The 14,657-nt window shown below is 38.5% G+C and overlaps 1 protein-coding gene across 1 annotated transcript in view; it reads right to left on the reverse strand.

Annotated features, from left to right (window-relative positions):
* The window catches only part of LOC124608342 (E3 ubiquitin-protein ligase TRIM23-like), a 69,169-nt gene that overhangs the window by 27,951 nt on the left and 26,561 nt on the right, over window positions 1-14,657 (reverse strand). Inside the window, exons 7-8 of the mRNA XM_047139978.1 lie at window positions 13,309-13,520; window positions 4,031-4,210 (exon numbers count right to left, since the gene is read on the reverse strand). Coding sequence (XP_046995934.1) covers window positions 4,031-4,210; window positions 13,309-13,520 — 392 coding nt within the window. The remainder of the gene's footprint in view (window positions 1-4,030; window positions 4,211-13,308; window positions 13,521-14,657) is intronic.

The raw sequence follows: 14,657 nt of genomic DNA on the forward strand, positions 1-14,657 counted from the left end.
AGCACAGCTAAGAACAGTAATTACAGCATTAGGGGCGGCCTGGACAAAATATGAGAAGCAAAAATATACACAAATGTGAGTTTTGTGGAGGCTATGCAGTACCATCGACCAGCTCTGGGTTAACACTGATTTGATCTGTGTGGACACTGAGTTGAGCAGGCTGCTGCTGACTGCAATCTTATATGAGTGCAGTATCTGTTGCTACATTTGGGAGAAGGGGATATATCAGACATGGCCTGCACATGGCGAGATGAGGGGAAAATAGGCTGTCTGACCTTCTTGCAGACAATATATGGGGAGGGCACCATCACATGTAGCAAGATCCCTGTGGCTACTGATTTCAGTCATTTTTTTTACGTTAGAATCTGGATTCAAGCACCTTGTTTTGAAAGAAGTCAAAATAACAGTAGGGCCCCACAAAATGCTTAAGAATGCACAGAAAAGTAAGATTAGCTTATTTCATCAGAATATTAGAGGATTGAGTAATGAGGTAGAAGAACTTCTCGTCTGTTTCGAAAAGACAGACATCCTGTGTCTGTCTGAGCACCACATAACCACAAGGGTAGGTAAGTTACATATAAAAGATTAAACTCTAGCAACTTACTTACATAGGTAAAGGAGGAGTTGTTAAATATATTAAGACAGAACACATGTTCAAAAACATTGAGACAAGTATATTTTGTAGTGATCAGCGCAAAGAAGCACGTGTTTGAGAAGTAATAGTGAACTGTAATTGTATGTACTGTATATAGATCCCAACAGGAAATTTTGAACTGTTTATGAGGAGTCTGAATTTCTTACTGTGCTCTCCATCAGATAGCAGCAAGCAGTTAATAGTCTGTGGTGACATCAGTGTAGATTTTCTACAGGATTCTGACAGGAAAAATGATCTGGAAACATCTTATTTGACTTACGTAATTTAATCTCATTAATTAACTTTTCAACACAGGTGGACAAAGAGAGTAGGAACCTCACTGGTAATGATTTCTTTGATGAAGCTCAAAGCAAATAAATAACTATTTACCCAGTAACAAATGCTCTCTCAGATCATGATGCACAGTTAGTTAGGATAAATAACCCAGCACCTTACAGTGTGGATACTCCTCAGTGGGAATCAGTTAGAATAATTAATGATTCCAGGACAGATGTTTTTAAGAATAATTTACGTGAGATGACTTGGCATGAAATTTATAATGAACCAAATCCTAACATAAAATTTAATCTATTGCATGACAAATTCATATCATTATTTGAGAATAGTTTTCCACATAAGCTAATCAGAAAGGACATTAAACAGTCATTTAAAAAGCCATGGATAAATAGAGGGATTAAAATAAATCATGAAACGAAAAGGGAAACGTAACTTTTGACAAGAACAAATAGAGATCCTCCAGTAGTTGCACATTACAAAAACTCCTCAAAATTACCGAGAAAAGTTATTAAAAATCAAGTAACATGCACATAATGTCAGAAATCAGTAATTCTGACAACAGACTTAAGGCTATATGGAATGCAGTGAAATAAGAAACAGAACAACCAGTCACAGGACAGGATAACATCATTATTAAACTGCATGGAATGACTATGAATGATGAACCACAGTTAGCAAATATGTTTAATAATCATTTCTTAAATATACTAGAAAGGATAGGAATAAACAGTCAAGAGAAAAATCACAGCAGTATGGTGAAAAAGAATCTCACAAAATTGAATCATATGAATTATCACCAACTTCCCATTCTGAAACCGAGCAATGTGGCGCAGTGGTTAGTACACTGGACTCGCATTCGGGAGGACGACGGTTCAATCCCGTTTCCGGCCATCCTGATTTAGGTTTTCCATGATTTCCCTAAATCGCTTCAGGCAAATGCCGGGGTGGTTCCTTTGAAAGGGCACGGCCGATTTCCTTCCCCATCCTTCCCTCACCCAAGCTTGCGCTCCGTCTCTAATGACCTCGTTGTCAACGGGACGTTAAACACTATCTCCTCCTCCTCCCATTCTGAAATTAAGACAATTATACATTCTCACAAAAATGAAAGCTCATCTGGTTTTGATGATGATGTCAGTAACTACTGACCTGTTTCACTGCTGATATCATTTTCCTAAATTTTTGAGATGATGATGTATTCTGGGATAGTATCTCACCCTAGTAACAATAATACCCTTAGCAGATCACAGTTGGATTTCAGAAGGGTTGCTCTACTGAAAAAAGCATTACATACTAAAACAGCACCTGATATTTTCTGCAACCTATCTAAAGCATTTGACTGAGTGAATCACAGTATTCTCCTACAAAAATCAAGTTTTATGGGGTTTATGGTACAGCCAGCCAGTGGATGATGCCATATCTAACCAAAAGAATGCAGAAAATTGTACTCAGCAGTCCAAACAATATAGTCTGGGGACATAGTCCTGACTGGGGAGAAATCAGGTAGTGGGTTCCCTAACCACTATTGTTGTCTTCTGTCTAATACACAAGTAGAATTATTCTTTTTGCAGATGACACTAGTATTGTAAACCGTTCAAGCACACATACAAAAACAGAAGAAATGGTAAATGTAGTTCCTGAAAATATCAGTGACTGGTTTTATGTGAAGGATCTCACCCTCAGTTTAAAAAAGACACAACATATTCAGTTCTGGACATCTAGGGGGTACTACACCAACGATAAGTGCAACACATGGTGAGGAGATAACAAATAGGGTGGAAAATTCAAAGCTCTGCAGTGTCCATATTGGTGAGAATTTTTTTTTTTTTTTTTAAAAAAACGGCACATCTTGGAACTCCTAAAACAATTTAGTACAGCCACATCTGCACTTATAATCACTGCAAATCTAGGGGAGAGATAAATCAGTAAGTTGACATATTTTGCATATTTTCATTCAATAAGTCATGTGGAATAATGTCTTGGAGCAACTCGTATTTATGAAAGAAAGTCTTTACTGCTCAAAAATGTGTGCGCTGTATGAATAATACTTGGTGTTCACCCACCATCATGGTGTGGACATCTGTGTAAGGAGTAGGGCACACTGACTACTGTTTCACAGTACATTTGTTCCTTTATGAAGTTTGTTGTAAATAGTCCACTACCATTCAAAAGGAACGGCGATGTACATAATTAGCCAACTCCTTCTATTGCGTAGAGGAATTTCTATTAATGTAACGTGTATAAGGTGGTGGGTAGGAATTACTAACTCACATCTATACTTTTTTTTTAAGAAATTTACTAAATGTAACCATGTACAAATTAATTTGATTTGGGATGTGAACGTAAAATGACTTTTACCAGGTCACTATGATTTATTGTGCAAAACGATCCATGGAACATGAAACTAACTACATAACTAACTTTGCATACATCATCAGTAATAAAACGTTTGGGTTGGTGGCACTGATCCAATACTTTGATATGACAGTTCAGAGCAATACGAGAAAGTTATGTGAATCCAGTTTTCCCTCAGGACAAGCTTATAGTCATGTTGGGAGTAGAGTACCGGTATCAGGGAAATCATAATAATCCCAGATTTGAGTATTTCTTTGCCAGCAGTCGTAAAGTTCCTCCCACAGGCTTTTATGCTATCACAGTTTTCAGTTTTGTACAACATTTCTCTAGAAAAGTCAATCAGGTTGTATGAGTTATATATGACGTGGCAAGACAAGTCAGTATGAATGAATGAAACTGAATATAATGTCATAAGAACAAACATTTTTGAGCTGTTATTTATGAAAGTACTTTTAATTAAAAATTAAAGTGAGCACAGAATAGCACCAATACTTGAGACTGAAGAGTACTGTGTACCTACCAGCCACCTATAGGGGTATGCACACAGCACTGCTCCACTTGCTCGTGTTTTGGCAGTTGATACATAAGTGGAAGAACATTATTTGCTATGCAGTCATAATTGCAGTATAGCCATTAGAGTGTCATAAATTTTCCCTGGATTATACTGAAGGACAGAAAAGTGCAGCATCAGCTTCATTTTCAATGTCACACCATATGAGAATGTACTTTCTGCCTGGAAAATCTTACCTTTGTGAATGTAATTGGTATGCTTGGGTCAGGCTGAAGCTGCTCGGGACTTAGATCAGAGTATTGTTGCTGTTGCTTCTCAATATAATTCAGAGCTTCCCGTAATTCACGAGCTTGTGTAAGAACACGTGCATCGTCTTGTTGTATTATCTGTTCACACTGTAAACAAACTACGGCCACCTGAATAACGAAGCATTGTATTTTAGACAGTGTTAATAAAAAGCACTATTAAAACACTTAGACATATAGATTAGTTTGCATCATAAATCAATACTGGCATAAAATGAATTTTAAATCTGATACAGCACTTTAAGTTTCAGTAAAATGCCACCACATTATTTATTACACAGAAATTAAGTATGAAATATTGCATATTCATAAATCATTCTGCTAAATGTGCTTGCTGATTTTTACATTTAAGATACAGAACAAATGCCATTTTGATTACAAGGGGGTACCCCTCTCCCCCAACACAAAAAAAGAAAAAAATGGAATTATTTTATAAAAGCTATGCATTTTCAAATGATTTTCAAAACAACCTTATCCTGTTCAAAATACTCTCCATTACAGCTAACACAAGTGTCCCACCAGTGCTTCCACTGTTCGAAACATTTTTTATAGTCATCTTTAGGAATGGCTGACAGACCCTCCCTCATTTTTTTTCTTGACTTCTTCAATATTGTCAAATTGGTGACCTTTCATGGCCCTTTTCATGCACGGAATTAACAAGAAGTTGCACGGAGCCAGGTCACATGAGTAAGGCGTGTGAGGCTGCGGGACCATGACATTTTAAGCCAAAAACTGTCTAATAGAGATGGCTGTGTGTGCAGGTGCATTGTCATGGTGGAAGAACCAGTCTCCTGTCTGCCACAAATTGGGTCTTTTCTGATGAACAAGATAACCCACAAGTCACTGACAGTTGATCAGTTGTCAATTCGAGCAGTTGATTGACGTCCAGAACTAGGTTTGATATCAATTGACATGTCACCATTTTTAAATTGAGCAAACCACTCGTACACTTGAGTTCTCCCCATAGCATAATCTTGGTAGGCTGTTTTCAACATTAAACCAGTTTCAGCAGCATTCTTACCAAGTAAAAAACAAAATCGCATGGCTGCATGTTGCTCACTTAAACTTGCCATAAACCGATGACCGTTGCAGTCTGGTCCCTTTAATCCCTCCAAACCAACCAACTAAACTTGCCATAATAAAAAATGAAACAAAAACAAAACAGGGCTAGCAAAAACAGTCACTACAGATGAACAGAACAAGCCAGGTGGACAACACAGGCGGCACTGAACTGGCAACAAGTTGTGCTATACACTCCTAGCAGCAGAAATGGGTACTCTGTCCACGGCGATGTACAGTTTTCTTCTTTTCTTTTTTTTAAGCCAGTTGTATGTAATAAAGTCAATCTGGATTTCTAAGTGGTTCCAACAGTGAGAAGGCTGTTCACACATACAGCAAGAATGTACTTAATCAGTTTGATAAAAAGTTACGAGATCCTCATGTGTTCTGTAATCAGCTGAAGGCATTTTATTGTGCAAATCATAACTTCCTTTTAAGTAAATCAGAATGTTATGGTGTACCAAGAAATGCTGTAAAATGGTTCAAATCATGTCTTTCCAACAGAAAACAAAATAGTGTCAATAAGAAAGAGTCCCATACTACACAACAGTGACAATCCAACTAAGAGCTAATCACCTTTGGCATCCCACAAAGTTCCCTCTTAGGACCCTCACTTTTTATGTTCATTTGTTGTATGTCTGTTTCTTCAACAACACAGGTTCTACTGAACACCAATTAAATTTAAATAAATTACAGAAAATAACAAATCCTTATTCTTCATGAACCAAACAAAGACTTTTAAAGGCGGCGCACACACACGTCCATGTAAAAGCCAAGCCAAGAATAACAGAGTTTAAATCAATGGCCAGAAATTATGTCATCATAAATAAGTCCACAAGTGAGCAAGTAGTACATGTCAGCGAGCTGAAGTAAGTGAGGCCAAGATAGTCTGCAACAATCCTTAACAACCATTGTTGTTTACCCACATGTTCTGGCACCATTGGTCATTCTGCACTGTAAGTAAGTGTAAGTGTAATTATATCAATCGATCCAACGATATATTCAGTGGAATTACAAGAATGTTACTGAGCTTTCATCATTAACATCACTATTTATTTTGTTGCAATAAACAGCATGTTAAGTATTATTTTAGAAAGAATGGGTAATGAAATTAAAATGGACAATTCTTTCTCATTAAACTTTAAGAAGATACAGGATATGCAGTTCCTGAAAATACAATACAATTGGATTGATAAAACAATCTACTCATCGAGTGGTGTCACAAGAAAACACATATACAGTTTAAAGACGTGCGCATACTTTCAGAGCTAGTGGTCCTTCTTCTGGCAGAAAGGTTGAAGGGGAAGGAAGAAGGCTGAAATAAAAGGACTAGTGAGGTTTAGGAAATGGAGAGAGTTTAACAACATCACCCTGAACTGGGGGTCAGGGGAGACTCACTGGACTGGATGAAAAGGAAAGACTGTTTCCAAATCTCATCCGGTAGGGTCCCCAACAATCAATCTTTCCATTTTGTCGCATCTGGTGAAGTCTCTCCTGAGCCAGGGTTAGGGCGACTTTCTCAAACTCTGCCTATTTCCTAAACCTCAACAGTCCTTTTCCTTCATCCCTCTTCCTTCCCCTTCAACCCTTCTGGCAGGAGGAGGAGTCACTGGCTCTGAAAGCTTGCACATTTCTTTAACCTTTCTATGTTTTTTCTACTGCCACAACTTGGTAAATAGATTTTTTTATCTATCCAATTAAATTATATCTTCAAAAATTGATCATTTTCATTGATACATCAGTATATGCAGTTCAGAACTTATAAGAGGTTTCCTTCCAGTATTAGTGATGGGAACAACCGAAAGAAAACAATTGATTCATTCGATTGTTGGAAAACAATCGACTTATTCGGTTGTAGTTATACATATCCACTGAACTATTCATTCATACTTTTGAATGAAACTAGTCTGAGGGTGGAACCAAATGAAAATGATTGTTCAGCTGGTCGGAGTACTTATTCATTATTTTGAATGAAACTAATATGTGGGAGCAACTGAATGAAAACAATCATGTCATTTGGTTGTAGTTTTACCTGTCAGTTGGATTATTATTCATTTCTTCCCCCCCCCCCCCCCCCCCCCCCCCCCCCTCCGAATGAAAGCAGCCAGTGCAGTTAATCAAATGAAAAGGTTCTACGCCATTGTAGCTTTGCGTAGTGACTGAATTATTCATTCTTTCTTTTCATAAAAACAATCAATAGTTTTTCTGTCTATTGAACCATGTACTCATCCTTTTAATTGAAATTGCCCTTTAGTGTTTCACATGACTGAGCTATCCATTCATTCTTCTGAGTGAAAGCAGCCTGCAATATTTTAATTATCTGAACTACAGCAGTGCTACATTATACTGACAAAGGGTGGTCCTAAGTGAGAACATATCTCAGGGGTACGACAAAGTTAACATAACCAGTATACACGTTCATTTAATTATGAACTAAATGGAGTAATTTTTCTATTCATCATTTAAAACTGATTCATATACTGTTGTGGATTAAATTGTTCAGGTGCCATTAATGTGTAACTAATTAAGCTGATGTATCACTGGGGTAGGCCTGGCATCACGTAAGTTGCCGACCTCAAACAAAAACTTCGAAAACCATGGACATGTGGGTCAAATTGGATTATTCTCCCAGACACTAACAATCTGTAGATGATAAGCTGGAAAATGGCCATGATGTTCAGCAGGGTGCGGGGACATGAGAGAGGGAACATTTCCTCACTTGCATTTCAGTGCTAACAACACCAGCGCAGTGCGCCTCCTACCAATCAGCAGATATAATTTATACATGAGAGTAACAAGGATTTGTGAAAGTGTATTACAGAGATGTTCATATTCAAACATAGAACTAATTTGCACTAAAGAAAATGAATTTAAATGAAATCAGTTTTATACAGCTTAATGAGTAGAAGATAAATGACATTTTAACACATTCAGTTGTCTGGTGGGCAGAGTGGCGTATCAGTGTGTACGATCACCCATTGTCGGTGGCTTTTGATTGTCTCAATAAAGAACTATCGAAAATACAGGGTGTTCCAAAATTGTCTTTACAACTTGGATCACATATATTTTAGAAATGGGGATAGGTATAAAAGTGTAGTTTATGGCATAATGTTCAAACAAGCCTACGGTTCTAGCAGCCGCTTAACAGAGTTCAGAGTGTTAAGGTGACAATTTTTTCTAGATCCAAACTCAAGACACATAAAAAAATTTTGATGTTGTAAAAAGAGTCTGAATTAATCGTAATAAATACAAACTATAACTTTAATTTGTTACAAAAAGTACATTAATTTATATTTTATTTAAACCTTCTAAGATGAAGGAGTGCGAGCAGGCATACAAAATTCGTCAGTGCTGTAAATTTTCTTCGGCATGCCCGTATTCTTTAATAAGGATAACATTCAACTCAAGTTTAATAATAATTCACTCTAGTCACTAACACTGTTTTTCTTGTTTCTACAACAAACTGTGTTTTGTAACTGTTACATACTGTACTCATTTGAGCTAATACCCTTTCACTAACAGCATACCGATACAGGGAAATGTACATACAATTCAGGATAAATCATTAATCGTTAAATCCAGGACAAACAGGTGTCCCAAATTACTTTTGAAAAAATTCGGAACAGAGCTAGAAAAATCGTGACTGTCATGAAAAAAGGGGGGACAGAGGGTCACAATCAATGTGTGTGATGTCTGTAGCACAGATGTTAGCTAAGCAACATTCCAGTTCCATTTTCGGCCTAGGATGTCCTCAGAGAAGTGTGCTACTGCTGCTCTGGTACAAGCTCACAGATTGTGCAAGTACCGAACGAAGGAAAAAATGTAATGGGATCCTGCAGGACCTAGGTGTCAGATCTCCTCTGTACGAACCCTTCTACACATTGTGCCAACTACTGCAGGGTAGTCAGTCAATAACTAAAAAAAAAAACTGCTTTAGGTGCCTGTGAACTTTATGTCGCAAACTGGATCTTTCGACATATAGCCATTTATAAAACGATTGCATGATCAAAGTTGTAAAGACAATTTTGGAACACACTGATACACACAGGAGAGTGACTAAAAGTGCTTGCCACTGCATTTCTCATAGACTACAATGAAGAAACTATCTATAGTTATGTCTCCCTATAATGAATTGTAGCTAAGGTTTATTACAATCTATTTCCAATCAATTGAATTTCCACAAGCATGGAAATAGGTCCAGGTTTACCCCAGGCAGTTGTAGAAAAACCCCACAGCACAGCAGGGAAATTGGGACACATTGCAGCCCTAGTCGGGGATGCAAAGGTGAGCACAATGGTTCTCTCTTAAGGATGTATGAAGAAGAAAGGAACCTCATCTCATTTTCGAGACAGTTTGAATTTCATTTTATCGGCAATGTGTGATGATCTCCATAACTGGAAAATCATTTGAATATTCCGCCATTTATTCATATGGAAGTTAAAAGAACTTAAGTGGCCGCTAGCTTGGTACTTTACAACTGGCCATTACTAGTGTAGCGGTCTGGCCAAGAATTTTCTGTCAATATTTCATTTTCTTGGGTACACTGAGAAGATAATAAGTAATCTTTCTTTCCTGTTATTTCTGTTAATCATTTATTTCCACTCTGGTAGTCTGAATCTATGGATCTCACTACTAATTATAAAAACGCTGACCATTTGCAAACAAAGTCAACTACATAAACAGCAATTGGCATTCACTCATTAGGTTTTATTCCACTGAGCTCGTATAGCCTCTCTAACAGACAGAGAGCAGTATGTCGTCCTGAATGGGGAGACTTCAACAGAAACAGCTGTAACATCGGGTGTGCCCAAGGGCAGTGTAATAGGTCCGCTGTTTTTTACGATTTACATAAATGACCTGGTTGGTGGTATTGACAGCGGCATGAGACTGTTGCCGATGATGCTGTAGTCTCCAGGAAAGTAGCGTCACACGAAAATTGTGAACAAATCAATGAGGATTTGCAGAAAATAAATGCATGGTGTAATGACTGGCAGTTATCTCTCAATATTAGTAAGTGTAACCTACTGCATATAACAAAGCGAAAATACCCATTAATATTCGAGTACAATGTAAACGCCTGGTCTTTGGAAGCGGTAACATCCATCAAGTACCTCGGTGTGACTATTCGAAATATCTAATGGAATGATCAGATTACACAAGTAATGGGTAAGGCGAACTCTAGATTGCGGTTTATTGGTAGAATCCTGAAGCGATGCAGTCCTTCGACAAAGGAAATTGCTTATAATACTTTAGTTCGTCCAGTCTTAGAGTATTATTCGTCTGTATGGGACCCATATTAGTTGGGTCTGATTCAAGAGATTGAGACAGTCCAAAGAAGAGCACCAAAATTTGTGACGTACATTTAGCCATCGCGAGAGCGTTACAAATTTTATAGAAAAGTATGAAGTGGGACACACTTGCAGACAGACGACACGCTAAATGGAAGGGGCTGCTCACTAAATTCCAAAATCCGATCTTCGCCGGGGATGTAGATCATATATTATTACCACCAACTTTGGTATCACGCAATGATCACCATTCAAAGATAAGGGAAATTAGAGCTCGTACTGAGGCGTTCAGACAGTCGTTTTTCCCTCGCGCAATCCGCAAGTAGAACAGGGGGGGGGATATGGCTTTGGCGCGAATAGTGCCCTCCGCCACACACCGCTTGGTGGCTAGCAAAGTATATATGTAGATGTAGATGAACGGGGATTCCCTAGCAGACACATCATGTACTCTATGCACGCCTTCAAAAATCAACTTATGATTCATTCAGAAATCAACTTACGATATGTTCAAAAATTAACAGGAATGCCTTTCAAAATCATATGAATAATTGACAAACCAATGTGCACTGGATGCTAAAGCCTTTGACACATTTTGTGTGTGGCCTTCTCCACCAGACAGCACGGCGCCTAGAGTATCAGCAACCAAACTGACAGCCTGCAGCTGCAGGTTGCCCGCTTCGCAGGCACACCGAAGCACTACACAACCGACAGGCAATATTGATGAATGGCCACAACAACAACAACAACAACAACAACACAGCAAAGACACCAGCAGCCACCAGGGGCCACTACCGGCCCACATAAACATAAGGAAGAGGTCGCTGCAGATCCCGGAACTATTTCCACACGTCACATCACATAATGGAAAATAGTTCCGAGATACTCATCCACCGAAGCACTATAAAGGCCGGCGGTCAGCCTTTCATTGGCAGTTCATCAACCGCCAGCAGACGTGGATAGCTGCTGCCTCGGCAGCCCGGCTTGAAGCCTCTCACTGATCTCTGGATTAGGCTTGGTATATCAGAGAAGTCTCTGGCAGAGACTAGTAGGAAATTATTTCAGTTGTTTTCTATATTATTCTTGTATGTAGTTGTGATTCGAAGACGGATCACTGTTTTGTGTTGGTGTTATACTTGGAGAATTTGTTTTGGTTAATTGAACAGTCCGATAAATTGTTTTTGGACTTTGATCGTTAGTTCTTTCTGCTTACGCAGACATAACATTTTGCTGTTGGCAGACACTTGTATGAGCACTGTGTCTTGTTGTTGTATATGGTGCATTTCCTTGCAACTTAAGTTTTATTGTTGTTTAGTTGCTGCTGTACTATTCTGCAGTAGCGAGATACAGTAATATCCTTTGTTAGAGTGTTGGTTCTTACCAGCCAAAATTACAAAAATTTAACTGAAAACTAAAACAATGAAAAATTCCCAGAATTCTAAAAAATTCCCGCGTTTTTCCCAGTTTTCTGCTGGATGGAAAAATTCCCGGGTTTTTCACGGATCTCCTGGATCGTATACACCCTGCACATATGTACGTCCTCAGGAGAAGTAGGTGATTCCAGCTGGAAACCACATTCTTCATATTTCATCATTGCTAAATTGAGAATGTTAATTGGATTCCACATTACTGTGTAACTGGAAGGAAAAGAAAAGGTACTATTAGCAGGTACCTTACGAAAGCACAATAAATATTAATTCAGCTTATCTGTATCGTCAATACTTACCAATACTGCAAAAAGCAACTGATAATTTATAACAGATGTTACTTGAGTGGCTAATTCAAGAGCATGTAGTGTCCGATAAACTATCAATGAATGGTAACCTGAAATGTCCCTTACAAATTACGACTGGGTTGTGTCATGTTTCCTGTTTACAAATGTACCGCCGATGTTGGCTGTGTGTGTGCCTAGTTCGCATGCGCAGTTGCTACAGCGCCGCTGCCTGGCGCGCTACAAATTTGGCAATTTTCAGCTATTTTTTTAATACTTGCAGTGTCTCTTAGCTGCTACAATTTTGACAGTGCATTTCTTACATTGTCTTCTTCCTGTGTGAAAAAATTTCAGGGTTGGTTTCAACATGTCTTATTGGACCATTCCCTTGTTAATTCAGCCACATTTGCACTTCAAATCATAGCAAATCTTGGGGCGAGACAAATTAGTAAACTGACATATTTTACATATTTTCATTCAATAATGTCACATGGAATAATGTTATGGGGCAACTCATCTTTAAGAAAGAATGTCTTAATTGCTCAAAAACGTGCTATAAGAATACTGTAATATATTGTACTCAATCACAACCAGGTCACAGACATCTGTTTAATGAGGTGGGCATTCTGCCCACTGCTTCACTGAATATTTATTCCCTCATTAAGTCTGTTGTAAATAATTCAATACAGTTCAAAAGGGACTATGATGTACATAATCACAATACCACAAGGAAAATTGACATTCATTATTCCATGTTATGATTGTCTTTAGCACAAAAAGAAGTGCACAATGCTGCAACAAAAATGTCTGATCTCTTGCCCAGTGTTATAAAATGCCTGACAAACAGAAAAGTACAAGTTGAGAAAGTTTCTCCTTGACAACTCCATCTAACCCACAGAAGAATTTCTATTTATTTTAATGTGTAAAAGGTGATGGATAGAAATTAATTAAATAAAATAAACTAAAAATAACTTATAAAATTTCGGCATGTAGCCATTTTTACAAATTAATTTGCTATGACTGTAAAATGCCACGTTACGCATCATTGCATAAACTGTGGATACACATGTCGGTTTCTTGTGCACATTACTCAAACACGACAATATGTGATAATTCATAAAATAAAAATAGCAAAGACCTATGTTTATATATACCTGAGAGAGTGAGGCTGTAAGATCCTCTTGCAACTGGCGAAGAGAACATAAACGTTCACGAATGTGTGTGTCAACAGCTGTCATGGCTGCTGCCTCTTGTACATCTAGTGCATCTCGCAGCTGTTGAAAGTAAATTGCAACGCGGGCACGGGCAATCTCAGCTGTGCCAAGTTCTTCCTGACTTCCACCATCCAGTCGCTGAATCACATGCTCTGTGATTTAAAGGAGATGGACTGGATTAAAAAGTATAGTAACAAGAAAACTCTGCAAAATAGTTGTTAAGGGCAAAATAGATCAAACCCCATTAATACAAAATCAAAATACTTTTTAAAATCAAAATCAAAATACTTTTTAAAATGAGTGTACTTTTTTAGTTTTATGAACTCACTTATTACGAGGGTTGGAACTTAAATAGTTGCAACTATTCATTCACAACTGATACAAAAGAGTTACATGTTTGCAACTGTTACTGTCCTTCAAAGTAGTCACCTGCATTGTGTAGAACCTGTTGCCAGTGATGTGGAAGGCATAGTATAAAGTTAGCAGAGCCTATTCTGTTGATGGTGCGAATGGTGCAGTCTACTGCCTGTCGAATCTCTGGAACAGTTCTGAAGAGAATGCCATGAAGTGGTTCCTTCATCTTCAGAATCAAATCCAAGTCACAAAGACTTAAGTCTGGAGAGTATGGTGGATGGTACAGTACTTCCCAGTCCCATCGACCAAACAGAGCAGCCACAGCTTGTGCTGTATGCGCCCGCGCATTTTCGTGCAAAATGATAGGTGGGTTGTGCAGAAAGTGTCGCCGCTTCTTTTGCAAAGCTTTATGGGTCGCCACAAAAGTGGCAAAAGTTATGGTGATTCTTGTGTACGACTGTGATGGTGTTATCCTAACGCATTACGTTCCTCCACAGCAGACCGTCAATGCACAGTATTACTGTTCGTTTTTGGAGCATCACCTGCGACCAGCTTTGCGAAAGAAGCGGCGACACTTTCTGCGCAACCCACCCATCATTTTGCATGACAACACAGGGCCGCATACGGTGCAACCTGTGGCTGCTCTGTTCGGTCAATGGGACTGGGAAGTACTGTACCATCCAATATATTCCCCGGACTTAAGTCCTTGTAACTTTGATTTGATTCCGAAGATGAAGGAGCTACTTTGTGGCATTCGCTTCAGAACTGTTCCAGAGATTCAACAGGCAGTAGACCGCTCCGTTCACACCATCAACAGAACAGGCTCTGCAAACGGTATACTATGCATTCCACATTGCTGGCAAGGGTTCTATACAACGCTGGTGGCTACTTTGAAGGACAGTAACAGGTGCAAACATGTAACACTTTTGTTATCG

This window comes from Schistocerca americana, chromosome 1 (assembly GCF_021461395.2).
Source record: "Schistocerca americana isolate TAMUIC-IGC-003095 chromosome 1, iqSchAmer2.1, whole genome shotgun sequence".
NCBI classification, from domain to species: Eukaryota; Metazoa; Arthropoda; class Insecta; order Orthoptera; family Acrididae; genus Schistocerca; species Schistocerca americana.